Source organism: Scatophagus argus, chromosome 10, assembly GCF_020382885.2.
Source record: "Scatophagus argus isolate fScaArg1 chromosome 10, fScaArg1.pri, whole genome shotgun sequence".
Classification (NCBI taxonomy): Eukaryota; Metazoa; Chordata; class Actinopteri; family Scatophagidae; genus Scatophagus; species Scatophagus argus.
This window is the reverse complement of record NC_058502.1, coordinates 15398839-15411581: the sequence shown is the minus strand read 5'-3', so window position 1 is coordinate 15411581 and position 12743 is coordinate 15398839. Positions and strand designations below refer to the sequence as shown.

The window sequence follows — 12743 nt, the reverse complement described above, 5'->3', positions numbered from 1 at the left end:
GTGATTGCCTTCTCTTTACCCCTGAAAAAGAAAGAAGGAAAAGCGATCATTTATTGTTATTCTCGACTACGTCATATACATTTCCTGTATTGACAACAGTGTTGAGTACAGGTAATAATGTAACAACATGTGGCAGTAGCTGAGACAACCCATGCTGCCATTCTTTCACTATTGTTATACTGTATCAGTGGGTCTTTCATTGTTTCCCTAAGCAGGGTTAGATTAATGCACTGTATCCTTAGATTCAGTGTTATACAGAAGAAAAGTCTGTCACTGGATCCACAGGGAGCGCTGATGGTTATGCTTCTTCTGAACAGATGACAACAGCCTTTCATCAAAGCTAACACTTGCTTTTGCTTGTTAACCACGGCACAGTCATTGCTCAGACTCATGCAGAGCTACACATATGCATGTAGTCATATATGTGCCCTCACACATACTGCATAATACATTCATGTGAACTGTGCACAACACAAGCACTCACATACTGTTTATATATAGATTCAAAGAATGTTGAGACACGCTGAGTGTGTATGGGTGTGTGTTTGTACGGTGGAAGAAGGGAATCCACAGTTCCTCCTGAAGCAGCATCCACTGCCTTCTTCTCATCTCCCACCATGCAACTCAACTCATCCACCCAGAAACACAACCCTAGTTCACTCAGTCTGTCTCACACAATGGAAGCGTAGAGGAAAGAGGAGAAAATCAAAGGTTTTTTTTTTCTTTTTAAGTCGCAGTTGTCCACTGGAGCCTGCAGTCCTTGTAATTTGAGGAAATGGGAGGTTTTGTGTCATTTATGTTGAGCCTACCAGTATAGATTTAATTGAAAAAGAATGTCTTATGAATGTGCCCCCACCATCACCACCAAACACACACCCGCATACACAGTCATTTGGTGTAATAACTCACTAAATCCAAGGTTGTCTGGTAGGGGGATTGGGTGAGGCTGTGAGGGTAGAATTTGGAGCATGGCAGCTGGTGTGGAGGGAGGAGGAAGAGTTTAAACAGGCAGGTTTTGGATGTATGGCATGGATGGATGGATAGATAGAGAGAGAGAATTTCCCAGTCTGAAAGAAAGCTGCAAGTTGTGTTGTCAGTGGTCTGCTGGATTAAGCAGACAGAATACACAGCAGTATGACATCAAAATACTGTGCCCTAACATTACAATCAAGGAGACAACTTGTGATGACTTGCTGCATCGTACATTATAAAATAGTATGGTTTGACATGCTGTCTTTCCCCCCTCTGCCAGACAATGACATGGAGGTTACAGAGGAGCAGTTGAAGGGAGGTGAGTGACAGAATATTTCATGGTTGCCTTTTCACCTTAACACCTCCATTAAAGCACACAGAGGCTGAGTGAGTGGCGTAGCTTGAACTCGTGACAGTGATTTGCTGGGTTTTATGCAGCAGATGAAATTGAATGTTTATTCATTTGGTGACAAGTTGAGTCCTGGGCCTGACACACCACAGTTAAAAATACTTCATGTCAGGTACATTACATTACAAGAGCTTATATGCACAATTAATTCCCACCACCATTCTCTTCATCCGGCTTACGGGCACAATGCCTTCAGACCACCTAAAGCGAGTGACAAAGGAACAGCAGTACAACATCCCTCCGCGACGTGAGCCAGGCGATAGCACAAACACAACTGTCAGTGCATAATGCTTTTATCACAGCACCATCTTGGCACGCGGCCTGAAACTCCCAGATACTGCTTATCAGGATAAACTATTGACATTTGTCTGTGCACTGATGTCCTGAATAAGCAATGGCACTAATGGAAAGCCTCACGGAAGTGTATATATTGTTTGAATAGCAGGAACAATAGATCCAGTAGAGTTTAGCAGCAGTTGCTGCACTTGTTCTCCATGGTAGGACAAAGAAATTCATTTTTATGAAATGTGCTGCCCAGCACTTTTCTGCAAGGAACAACAGGTTTTAGAAAGACCCTCACGGCAAGTTTCTTTACGAGTATGAGGGGCTTGCCAGGTCTAACTACCGTGTCCCACGATAACGTCATAGCACACATGCAACCAACTAAGCAAAGAGCAATGTTAGTTTTACTGTCTGTAGAAGGAAGTGTTCAGATTACTGAGGATATAGAACCCAGGGTGCTATCAAAATGTTTTTCCTCCCAAAGTCACCCCGATGATTTGCCAATTACACGCATCTGTGTTTTCAATGAGATTCCATTTTGGGTGAACATAAAAAGGCTGTTTTATAAGTGCACTGTAAAATGTGATATTCCAGAGTGAAACAATGGGCGCATAATAGCTAAAATCATAAAGACTTGGCTGAGAGGAACCACATCTGAGAGTTTGTCCCATTGTTAGTGCCTGAGCGACTGCGTTGTTTTCTATCACGTTCCTCAGCTATTTTACACTGGATATGTATAATGACATAGCAACAGACCATGTCAAGCCAACTGAAATAACCCCTGATAATTGCTAGCTCTGTTGTATCGTCATGCCAGTCCTGCCCCGGTCCAGTTTGGCCTTGTTTGATGGGCCTCTGCGCCGGTGCCAAAGACTGGCCTTTTATTCTGCTCCATCAGCCAGAGTTTGAATCAGTGCAGGCTGGAGCCTATTCAAAGGTTCGAATGACTCACATTCTCACATGGAATGGTGCTTTTGTCCCAGACTGTGCTCTAGAGTTGGTCTCAAAGCTTCATATTTTTCCCCTGCTCTCCCACAGGAGTCATTTTTATTGTCAGACAGGTATAAAACAAAACAGCGCGAGGGACACTGAGTGCTGTCACTGGCTCTTGTAGTGTGGTCAGCCGAGACAGAAGTTAGAATAATCACTGCAATGATGAGTTTGGCATGCCAAAAGTCATCCCTGCTCTCAAACTGACAAGATGTTACACCCTTCGCATCCTGATTGTGTTGGGGTGGTGGTGGTTGGGTGGGGGGAGGATGTGTCACTGTAACAGCTGTGAATCACCATTTATTTTTGGTTTTTTTTTATAGATAACACATCACCATGTACAAAATCCACAACCAAGGAAGAAAGCGAAGACAGCAACAGAGGTATGCATATTGTTTGTGTTTTTATTCTTCTTTCCAATTTTAATGAGTGCTTGCTTTGGACATGCCAAGTAACATTACTGTTAGAGGAAACATACTGTGCAATGATATGTGTTTTAATACTAATTTGTTTTGTGTGTATGATATAATGGAGTGTGTTCTTGGTCAGTAATCTCTTGCTCTCTGGTGCCAAGTTCCTCTTTGGGGAAATGAATACAAGATGAAGCCTGGTCTATTTTAAACGAATGTTTTCTTAGAGGCAAACTTGTTTAAGAAGCCATTATCTGGCTATTCTGCAGTTTCAGCCCCTTTGGATGTGTAATATTGAAACAGTTATAGGCTTCTCCGATACGATGGACCAAAGATAATTAGATTCTTAGACTGGAGGGTGTTAGTAGGCAATTAAAATCGTACACCATCCATTTGTCTTCAAGCCTTAAGGTTGCAGGGAATTTTTGAAGATAGCAGACATGGTTGTTTTCTTTGGGGGAACGGTTCCTCTTGCTGATTTTGAGAGGCTGGACTAGATAGCACAGACACTTCAAGGGCGTCAATACATTCTGTGATCTTAAACAAAGCACAGTGAGTCATTTCTTTCCATCTATTCAACATACCTTTCCATAATCCACAGCCGTAATTCAATATGATTCACAAATTCAATCACCAGCATTAGGAGGGCATAAGTATTTTGTAATAATCTTTATAAATCCTAATTTATCAGGCCCAGCAGCTTAATAGTAACTAATCCATTCACAAAAGGCCTTGGCACAGCTTTCTAGCATGGGAACAGTCCTTGAGACAACCTCTCTCACAGGAAGGGAATGAAATGATTTTGTTCTGCCTGCACTGCAAAGGTTAGGTCTAGTTCAATGTAGCACATTGACAGGATTAATCATAGGAAACACTCACATGTCAAGATAGCACAAAGCAGAGGAAATGCAAGCTGCAAAAACCGACTGCCAGCTATGTGTGACAGACATTAGAAGGTGCTTAAGAGTCTCATACCACCTCTGTAAAGCTGTACAAAATCTTTATTCAACTATATTTCAACATCTTGTCTATAGAGCCAACGCATCAGGTCACCTATTTGGTGTAGTCAATATATGGAGCACTTTTTAGAATAAATTACATTCTGCAGCAGAGTTGGTGGAGTCTGTCTGTCAATACGCCTCAGTGTGATCCATCACATCCATCACACTCCTCAGGGGATTCACTCTCCCCAGTCCATGGGTCAGGCATGAGGGGCTTTTAGTCACAGTGGTGATGAAGAGAAAACATTAAGGCTTTCTCCACTGTTCTTCCTTGATAAATACCCTGTGTAGTGGACTGAAGGTAATTATAGGGCTGCTCCGTTCCACACACAACAATTGCTACATTTACAGTTGTTTTGTCACCGCACAAGCAAAATGCTTTTTTATCCTCAATGGACTGAAGGAAGAAAGCAGTAAGAAAACACACAATGAACAGAAACACTTGACTGTAAAGAACGAATCATTAAAACAACACAGCTTCTCTACTTTCCTCTCAACATTATCAAAACACAATTTTTGTGGTGCATGTTTGTTATGGTTTTAGAATTATTTTTACCTTCCTCTGTTTTTAAATATTAGTTCAATATTTATTGCTTTTATCACTTGGTCTTATTGCGATATTTTCTAATTACTCAATGTCTCATAAATTTCCACTGATTTCCATAAAACTTTTTAATGTTAAATTGCATTTTAAATTGCATTCTAATTACATTTACTTTAAGAGCAACACAACAGGGCAGCTGTTCAGATTTGATATGCAGTATTTCAGCTCCTCTTCAAAAGAAGTCAACACACAATCCCTCGTCGGCTGCAAATAATGAGTGTATTTGCAGAAAAGAGTCACAGATTAACACTTTGTGTTTATGCATATGTGTGTGTGTGTGTGTGTGAGAGAGATGAGCTATGTCGTGATGTAATCCACATGAAACAGAAGCACAGCATGCAGAAGCTGCGGGCCATAGAAAAAGAGACAGAGTGGGAGACGGTGGGTGAGACACACAGGCAAATCGCTGGCACAGAGGTGCAGGGCGGAGTATAGCCTCTTTAGAGCACACCTGACTTGGCAAGCAGCCCCACAGTGTCTATTATTTGATATCAGACTGGTATTAGTGAGATTAGTGGATGTCACAGGGCACAGTAAAATGTGAACATTGAGCCAGAAATCAATGCCTGGCTGGGTCTGTTTGCTTGGCATGCTGGGAAAGACCTGAGGAAGAGAGGCGGAGATGATGAGAGATGGCACCGAGCGTGGATGGACATGCAGATTAATAACTCAGTGTGTGGACAGACAGTAAGCCTCTCCATGGGATGCCATCTTTTACACTGTGGCACCCCGTTAAGCATCACTCTCAAACACACTTGCACTTCGCTTGCACACACCTATTTCACATGCAAAAGGTCTTTGAATGATAGCTGTTGGTCACCTCTAAGCCCTTTTTTCTTTACACGTGTCATGAATTTTTCAAATCACCTTTTTTTAATCTTTTTCATCCTTTGCTCCAGTTGGTTTTAATGGAAGCAACAAGAAAAAGAGATGGAGAAGGAGGTGTGTGTGTGTGTGTGTGTGTGTGTGTGTGTGTGTGTCACATTTCTACGTGCAAGTAGGACACACAGAGTAGGTTGCATATCAGCATCTAAATTGTTCATGCCCTTGTGATATTGTACCTCTACATCTGCTGCGGACATAAATAAATCATTTAAGTGTGTGTGAGACAACATTTTATTTGAAAAAAAAAAAAAGCACTACAGTGCCATTGCTCATTCAACACAAGCACACCAAGTGCTTAAAATTGCCTTTTACTCACCATATTTCTGAAAGTGGAATTCAGAGGAGTATTGGCACTAAAAGTCTTGAGGTGAGGACTTTGGCTGGAGCCCTTCTGTGTGAAGTATGTCAGAGCCCGATTCTCAGTGAGGACAGTTTAGTACAGTGAGCATTGGGTGGGAAAGCTGTGGCAATGCTGCCACCTGCTGTTTAGAGCACATGAGTGAGCTAGAGGAACTCGCTGGATTTCATGTTTGTGGAGAGACACTGTTCTAATTGAACTTAACTTTATAGCCATTATAAATCATGTCTGCCCTACATAGACTCTTTTGTTGTCTACTCTCTATGTGTGTGTGTGTGTGTATCTGGTTATCCACAATCTGTCCCTTAGCATCCTTTATCACAAATTGAATACTGTTCCATTCAATAAGCCAAATACGAATGATCAAATAACAGGAAGGAAATTACATTCAGCCTTTTGTCGTATTTGATATATTGTTGTTTGGGATCACTTTAGACAGATAGAACAGCCATGCGTAATTTTTAAAACACAGAAGAAATGTTTTGGGGTGACCTCATGTCCAGTGCAGGATTCATCTGAACCTGTTTTTCCAAATGAAGTATTCTTTTCAGCCTCCTGTCTGTGGCTCCATCTCAAAATGCCAGTCATGATTAATAGAAAGGATTGCCATCTACTGTGTGTCACCAGCATTCAGCATGATGGACAGAGGCACTTGAGACAAACATGCAGCACTGGTAGAGCTGGCCTTTTCCCCACTTAATAGAGGCTGGCATTTTTATTGTTCTGAGTGCAGGGCAAAATTGCATAGATATGAAAAAATGGTTTCTCTCTACAGCTTGTTAAAAAAGCAATTATAGCAGCTGCACAATAGCCATTGTAGAGCATGTTTTCTTATTGGTGTCATGGCTTTCATTTACTCAATTTGTCCCAAATGTCATTGGTTTACGTGTGAGAGTGTGTGTAGAAGAATGTGTGTGAGACAGAAAAGGGGTTAAGGAGGATTGGCGTAATATATATGATGCATTGCAGGGATTAAAGCTGTTTTATGTCACAATGAAACTCTTCCTTTGGTGCATGCAAAATTTTGGTGATGGTGTTCAAGAGTTGGCGGGTAGTTGCAGCTGGGCAGATGCTCTCATAAATTTGAGGTTGATTGCAGCAAGTATGAGATGATCCGTATGTGTGATGTACAGTACGATAAGTGTATGTATATCATAGTGATTTTTTTTTTTTACTATGCTGGCTACCACATAGAATCAAACAACTGCAAAACTAATGATGTTCTTCTGAGTGTGAGCTGAGCTGTGCTTTGTGTTCAATGCAAATTAGCTGATGTTGGCATACTAACACACTTAACTACAATGATGATGCTGTTTAAACAGTATAGTTACCTGATCAGCATGTTAGCATTGTCATTTTATGCACATTACCATGTTGGGGCTGGTATTTAGCTCAAAGCACCACTGGGCATAATTCTGGTTCTGGTACCTACTGCTCCATAACTAAGGCCCTCTTCATTGTGACAAAGATATACTTTAACACTGATACACTTGTTAGCCTTCTACAGCTGAAATTCAAAACAGGATATGTCAAAGGCTAGCAAAGCTAACAAATTAACTGTTATATTCAAACAAAAGGAGTTTCCTTACCAATAACCGAGATCGTAAGACAGAAAACCCAATTACCAACCTGGTGTGTAAAGACAGAGAGAGACAGAGACAGAGAGACAGAAAGTTTTAAAATGGGACGCCAGCCCTCATAAGATGAATCCTTTGCCTAGAGATGAGCACTTTGTGATCATTAGTATGACTGGTAGCTTTGTTTTTCAAAATGAACGACTGACATTATTACCATTCATGCATGTGTTTGGCTGATGATTCATTTCCCTCCCTTTTCAGGTAAAGAGGAAACAGGTGAAGAAGAAGAGGGGGGCAATGGTAATGTAGCTCTACGGCTCATTAACACATGTTCTGAGCCTCTTGGCTATACCAATGCTTCTTGATGTCATTTGTCATCAAAAATTGAATTTCATATTCGCTCCAGTTCAGTCTTTCCTTCCTGTGTGCCACCACTCCAACAAAAAACATTCCTCTTATCATAGAAGCTTGAAACAAAGAAATCCCTCAATTATGTATGGCTTTAGAAGTGACATTCTTTTTCTCTCATTTTTTGTCACTTAATTTATGCATGCCTTTGTGGTTCCATTGCTCTCATACTGCAGCACAAAGACAAAGTTACGCAAAGTGATGGAAAAAAAGCCTGTTTGAGGTGATATGTGACTCGTGTGGTTTCTGCTCTTTTGTATTCCTAATCTGTTTTAGATGCTCCAGGAAATGAAGACGTGGAGATGGCAAGTCAAAACCCAGGTATAGTGCAGTTAAAAGTCAAATAACCAGCGTGGATGAGGGTGTGATTAAAGTGCAGGAGGGAGTGCACATTGATCCAACTCTTATCTCTAGAGGAGATGGTATGAGCTGACTGACATGCGGCTCATTGCTCTGGTTTTCACATCAGCCCAGTTTGATTAAAGATCTAACCCGATCAGTCTTGTTAGCAGCACAGAAATAAGTAGTATACAAAGCTCTAAGTGCATCTGCACAGACTGGATGAACAGACCCTGAGACTCTGATGTGTTTTGTGCTGACAGCGAGAGCCTTAAGTGAATTGAAAGCGTGTGTTGCATGCATGCATGCGCGCGTGCGTGTGTGTGTGTTACAAAGGCACAACCATTAACTTTGAGCCAGAACCATTTCTCTTTCTCTGAATATCCTCTGTGCTGCTGGTATATAATTAAGATTCAGCATTTGCATACTGGCAGTGAGCAGCGCCTCGCCTCTCTTCTGTTTTTGTTTTATTCAAATCCCATCCCATTGACAAAGATTTGACAGATAGAGCCTCTCTGAACATGAATTTTGTAGATATTCTATGAGTGAGTTATGGCAAATTCAGCCCTGGGATGCTATCCAAGACCTGAGATATGTAATTATTTTCTCAAGAGACACAAACAGAGAGGTAGGAGCTAGGAAGAGTAACGATATACAGTTTAAAACAACACCTGCAGGCCAATTCAACCAAAAAAGCAGTGGATGCTTTGTTCTCGTAAACGTGTGGGTGGGTGCATACTTTGCAGGTGAAAACCAGAGACCACAGATCAATATGCTGTTCAATTATGTGGTCGTGGTTACTTTGTAGTAAGCATTAGCGTGTTTCTTTACCGTGAGTACCTTGTTCCTCCTCTGTGTTTTGCTCTATATTATCCCTTTAACACACACAAAGAATGCTCTTTAACCACTAATACCACACATATAGCATTAGGACAGGGACTTTGGTTAAGGAACCACTCCCTAGCAAACACTTGAAATGTAGGGATGATAAGCTTTATATCCTTAGCTGCTTCAAATACAAGTATTGTAAATCAGCTGTTTCAATTTACATTTAAACTAGCTTAAATGGCCTAAAGCATGTCTTTTTTCTTCAGAAACATAGCCTTTCTATAGCCTCTGACAGTTTTTGCCTTCTTTCCTGTCAGCCTCTGTGCCTTTCAAACTGGAAAGAGAAACCTGTTGATGTGAAAATATTTAAGTGATTTCTGTCAGCTTTAATGACGTATGGGCTTGTTTTCTGACATGTGTTACAGGATTTAATGTGAAGGCTTTGACTCTACATGCCTGAATTAATCCTTCAAAACAGACTTCTTTTTATATTTCAATGTTTGTGTTCCTCTAGATGAAAGTTCAGGGAATGAGGAGCCCAATGAAAAGGATAACGATGAAAATGATGAGGACAAAGAGGAAGACATAGCCTGTGACAAGGACAGTGACAAAGATGAAGGCAAAGGTGCTGACAACGATAAAGATGAAGACAAAGGTATGCTTTAAGGTGCAGGAGTGGTCAGTCACAAATAATAATTCTGAACTGAAAAAGGTTGCCTTGATCGTCTGATTTCCTGCTATATGTTTTGTTCACAAGGCACTGAGGCAGACAGATATGAATAAGTCAGTTCAATGCGTGAAACCCTGATGGCTGACATAATGACAGCATAGCAAAGATGAAACTTACATGTTTACATTTTTGGTTTACCAGCAGTCTAAAATTACATGAAATGCACAATAAGGTCACTCCACCCTCATGTGTTTTTAGTTTTTATTTCCCGTCATTTGAATCTATGCAAAGATGTCTCTCAGCACAGAATAAGCAGAACCAAGTGATGAGGAATCTGTGCTCAGGTTGTAGTATTATAAATTAGACAGAATATTCTATGACAACCACCATGCTAACAAATGCACACATAAACATAGCTGAACTGTTTGAAGACATGGCACCCCAAGCTGCAGACATGTGGGTGCAGTCACCTGTCTGCAAAGACACTGATGTCCTGTGAGTGTGTAGCATAACAAACATCACAGCTTTGCTCCTTTTATCCAGCAGAGGAAGAGCAGTCTGCTGGGACGAAGACAGAAGACGATGACACAGAAAAGTCCACTGTGGAGATGGAAGGTAAGATTTAATTTGGCTGGATTTGATATGATTTGATTTGAACTGATTGAGAGGCTGACTCACTGACTTTGTGTCAATATGATTTTCTGGTCCAGTGTGGTGTATTTGTATACTTGTTTATTGAATTAGTATGGTCAGTGTTGTTTTTGTTGTCGGCTGTTTGCCAGGCTAGTTTTCCTGCTGAATCAATCACAGCCTAAAATCTGGTGTATCGCCCATGTAACACCACTTTGTACAGGAAGTGCTGGGCATTGCAGGGAGCAGCAGGTGGCAAAGTGCATCTCTACAAGCCATGATGGAGGTGCTGTGATCGGCCAATACCAGCAGATGCAAAAATTAGCACTAACTATCATAGCCACGTGGGATAAATAATGGATAATTGTATGGGCAGATTTTAACAGAGGATGGATAAGTTAACCAGCCATGTAAATGAGCAGTTTTACATTTAAGCGTCAGCTTGTTCAAGATCTTATGAACTACCGATTTGTTGTCCTGGTTTTTAAAGAGTAACTGCATCAAGACAAATAATCCTGTTTTCCGTGCCAATTAGTAGTGACAACACGTTTTCCCCCACACCCTGTGCAGAAATGATGTAGCGTGGCACTATAGTATCACAGCTGGGTATGATCACACATACAACTTCGACAGTTTCACTACTGTTCAGGACACATCCATCCTTTAACCCACATCGGTGTGTGTAGCTTTGATTTTCCTCCTCTAAGAATATAGTGTGGCTGAATTTGCCAAAATCTAGTTACATTTAAGTGCATCCGATTTGCTGGACAATTAGCTTAACATCGTATGTGGATTAGTATTGACTGTACGCACTACTTGTGTTTGAGTAACTTCTGTTGCTTAAGTGCCCAGTTGTTTTGGGAAATGACTCGACTCACTGTAGATTTGAGCTGTTTGTAAAGATTGTCATCATCATTTTCCGTGGGAACATATTGGCTCGAGGTTCAGAACCTCAGGTAGAGTAGGGAAGTCGGTTTTGGTCTTGTTGCCAATATTTGTTCACAGTATTTAGAGAAATAAATCTCCTTTTAATGTAATCATCAGGTTAAATTGTACTGTGCTGCTCTTGTATTTTTGTTCTCATCTCTTTAGTCAGACTGCCATGTATTTATCCTTTGTTTTTGCATTCAGAGCTCATGATGAGACCAGCCATTTTACTAGGATCAAGCTCTTTCTGCGTAGTCCTCTTTCACATTTTTGTTGCTCACATGGGATAATCTATCTGGATTTATCCCCGTTTTACTCTGGCTAACATCGTCATTGATTAAGGGCATTCTCCAGAGTCTTTGAGGGTTAGATTTGTGAACCCCAGCCAACCCTCTCCCACCACTCCACTAACGAAAAGGTCTGAGTCACTCTCTCACCTCCATTTCACTTTCCCTTTGACTGACATTCAATTAATTTAGGCTGAGAGTGAACATTCCAGATAGATCTGTCTGAGATAGCCTTCTCCCTCCTCACTGAAAAGCCATTGGAATACGTCCTACAAACACTGCAGGCTTTCCATCACTGGAAAGCTTCACTCCAGCCTGTTGATTGTGTCTTGCCTGAGCCCCGCCAGAGTCTGTCACTGTCTAGAGTCACCATTGGCTGTGTGCTGTGCAGTGGCTCTGTCAAGCTGTAAACAGTGGTGTCATTCCTGATTGCAGGCAGATTGCATTTTGTACAGGGGAGCAGGGCCTTGCACACCCAAACTGTCTCGGATATTGAATCTCATGCAGGCCAACGCAGCCCAGCTTATCCATGCGTAACCAGCTATTCACAGGACAAGACTAAATGATTCCCAAGCCAATACCCTTTATTAAAAATAATAACTGTAATCAGGCTACCTGCTCATGGCCATAGAGGTTAAATCTGCTTCATTGAAAGGAGTGATAAAATGGCTCATAATGATGGGCGAAATGAGTAATGAATCAAACATTGTGAGGACAGCTGAATATGAGGGTTCTATACACACACATGCAAACACCTACGTGTGATTCAGAGTGAGAGTGTGTGTGTGTGTGTGTGTGTATTTGTTTCTGTCTGTGTGGGTCTTACCTACAGCCTCTTAGATTCTCATCTTATATTCACAATCAAGTTGTGATTTAGAAGCACAAAAAATCGGGGATGATGACAGTTAGTTAGTTGTATTCTCACATACCCCGTTGTCTGTCTGATGGTTACACAGACACAGGGCAGGGGCTTACTGCAATTGCAGGCAAGACAGAAAACTGCTCGGTGGCAAATTTGTACATTTATGGAACAAATTCATACATTTGAACGAAATCATTCCCATCAAATACTGCAGCATCCTTAGTTACCTGTCTAATTTAATTACAGAGCTTTGACATCACTGAAACATTTTTCCTGTCTGTGTCAAGGTGAGAGTGTCAACCAT

At 41.2% G+C, this 12743-nt stretch overlaps 1 protein-coding gene across 6 annotated transcripts in view; it reads left to right on the top strand.

Moving 5' to 3' along the window:
- The window catches only part of macrod2 (mono-ADP ribosylhydrolase 2), a 393930-nt gene that overhangs the window by 367161 nt on the left and 14026 nt on the right, over positions 1-12743 (top strand). For 3 of the 6 annotated variants that reach the window (XM_046402693.1, XM_046402690.1, XM_046402689.1), the window contains 6 exons: positions 1253-1291; positions 2977-3036; positions 7750-7788; positions 8173-8217; positions 9578-9718; positions 10277-10348. In XM_046402693.1, coding sequence (XP_046258649.1) covers positions 1253-1291; positions 2977-3036; positions 7750-7788; positions 8173-8217; positions 9578-9718; positions 10277-10348 — 396 coding nt within the window. The remainder of the gene's footprint in view (positions 1-1252; positions 1292-2976; positions 3037-7749; positions 7789-8172; positions 8218-9577; positions 9719-10276; positions 10349-12743) is intronic. The other 3 variants (XM_046402692.1, XM_046402691.1, XM_046402694.1) reach the window with 2 other exon arrangements.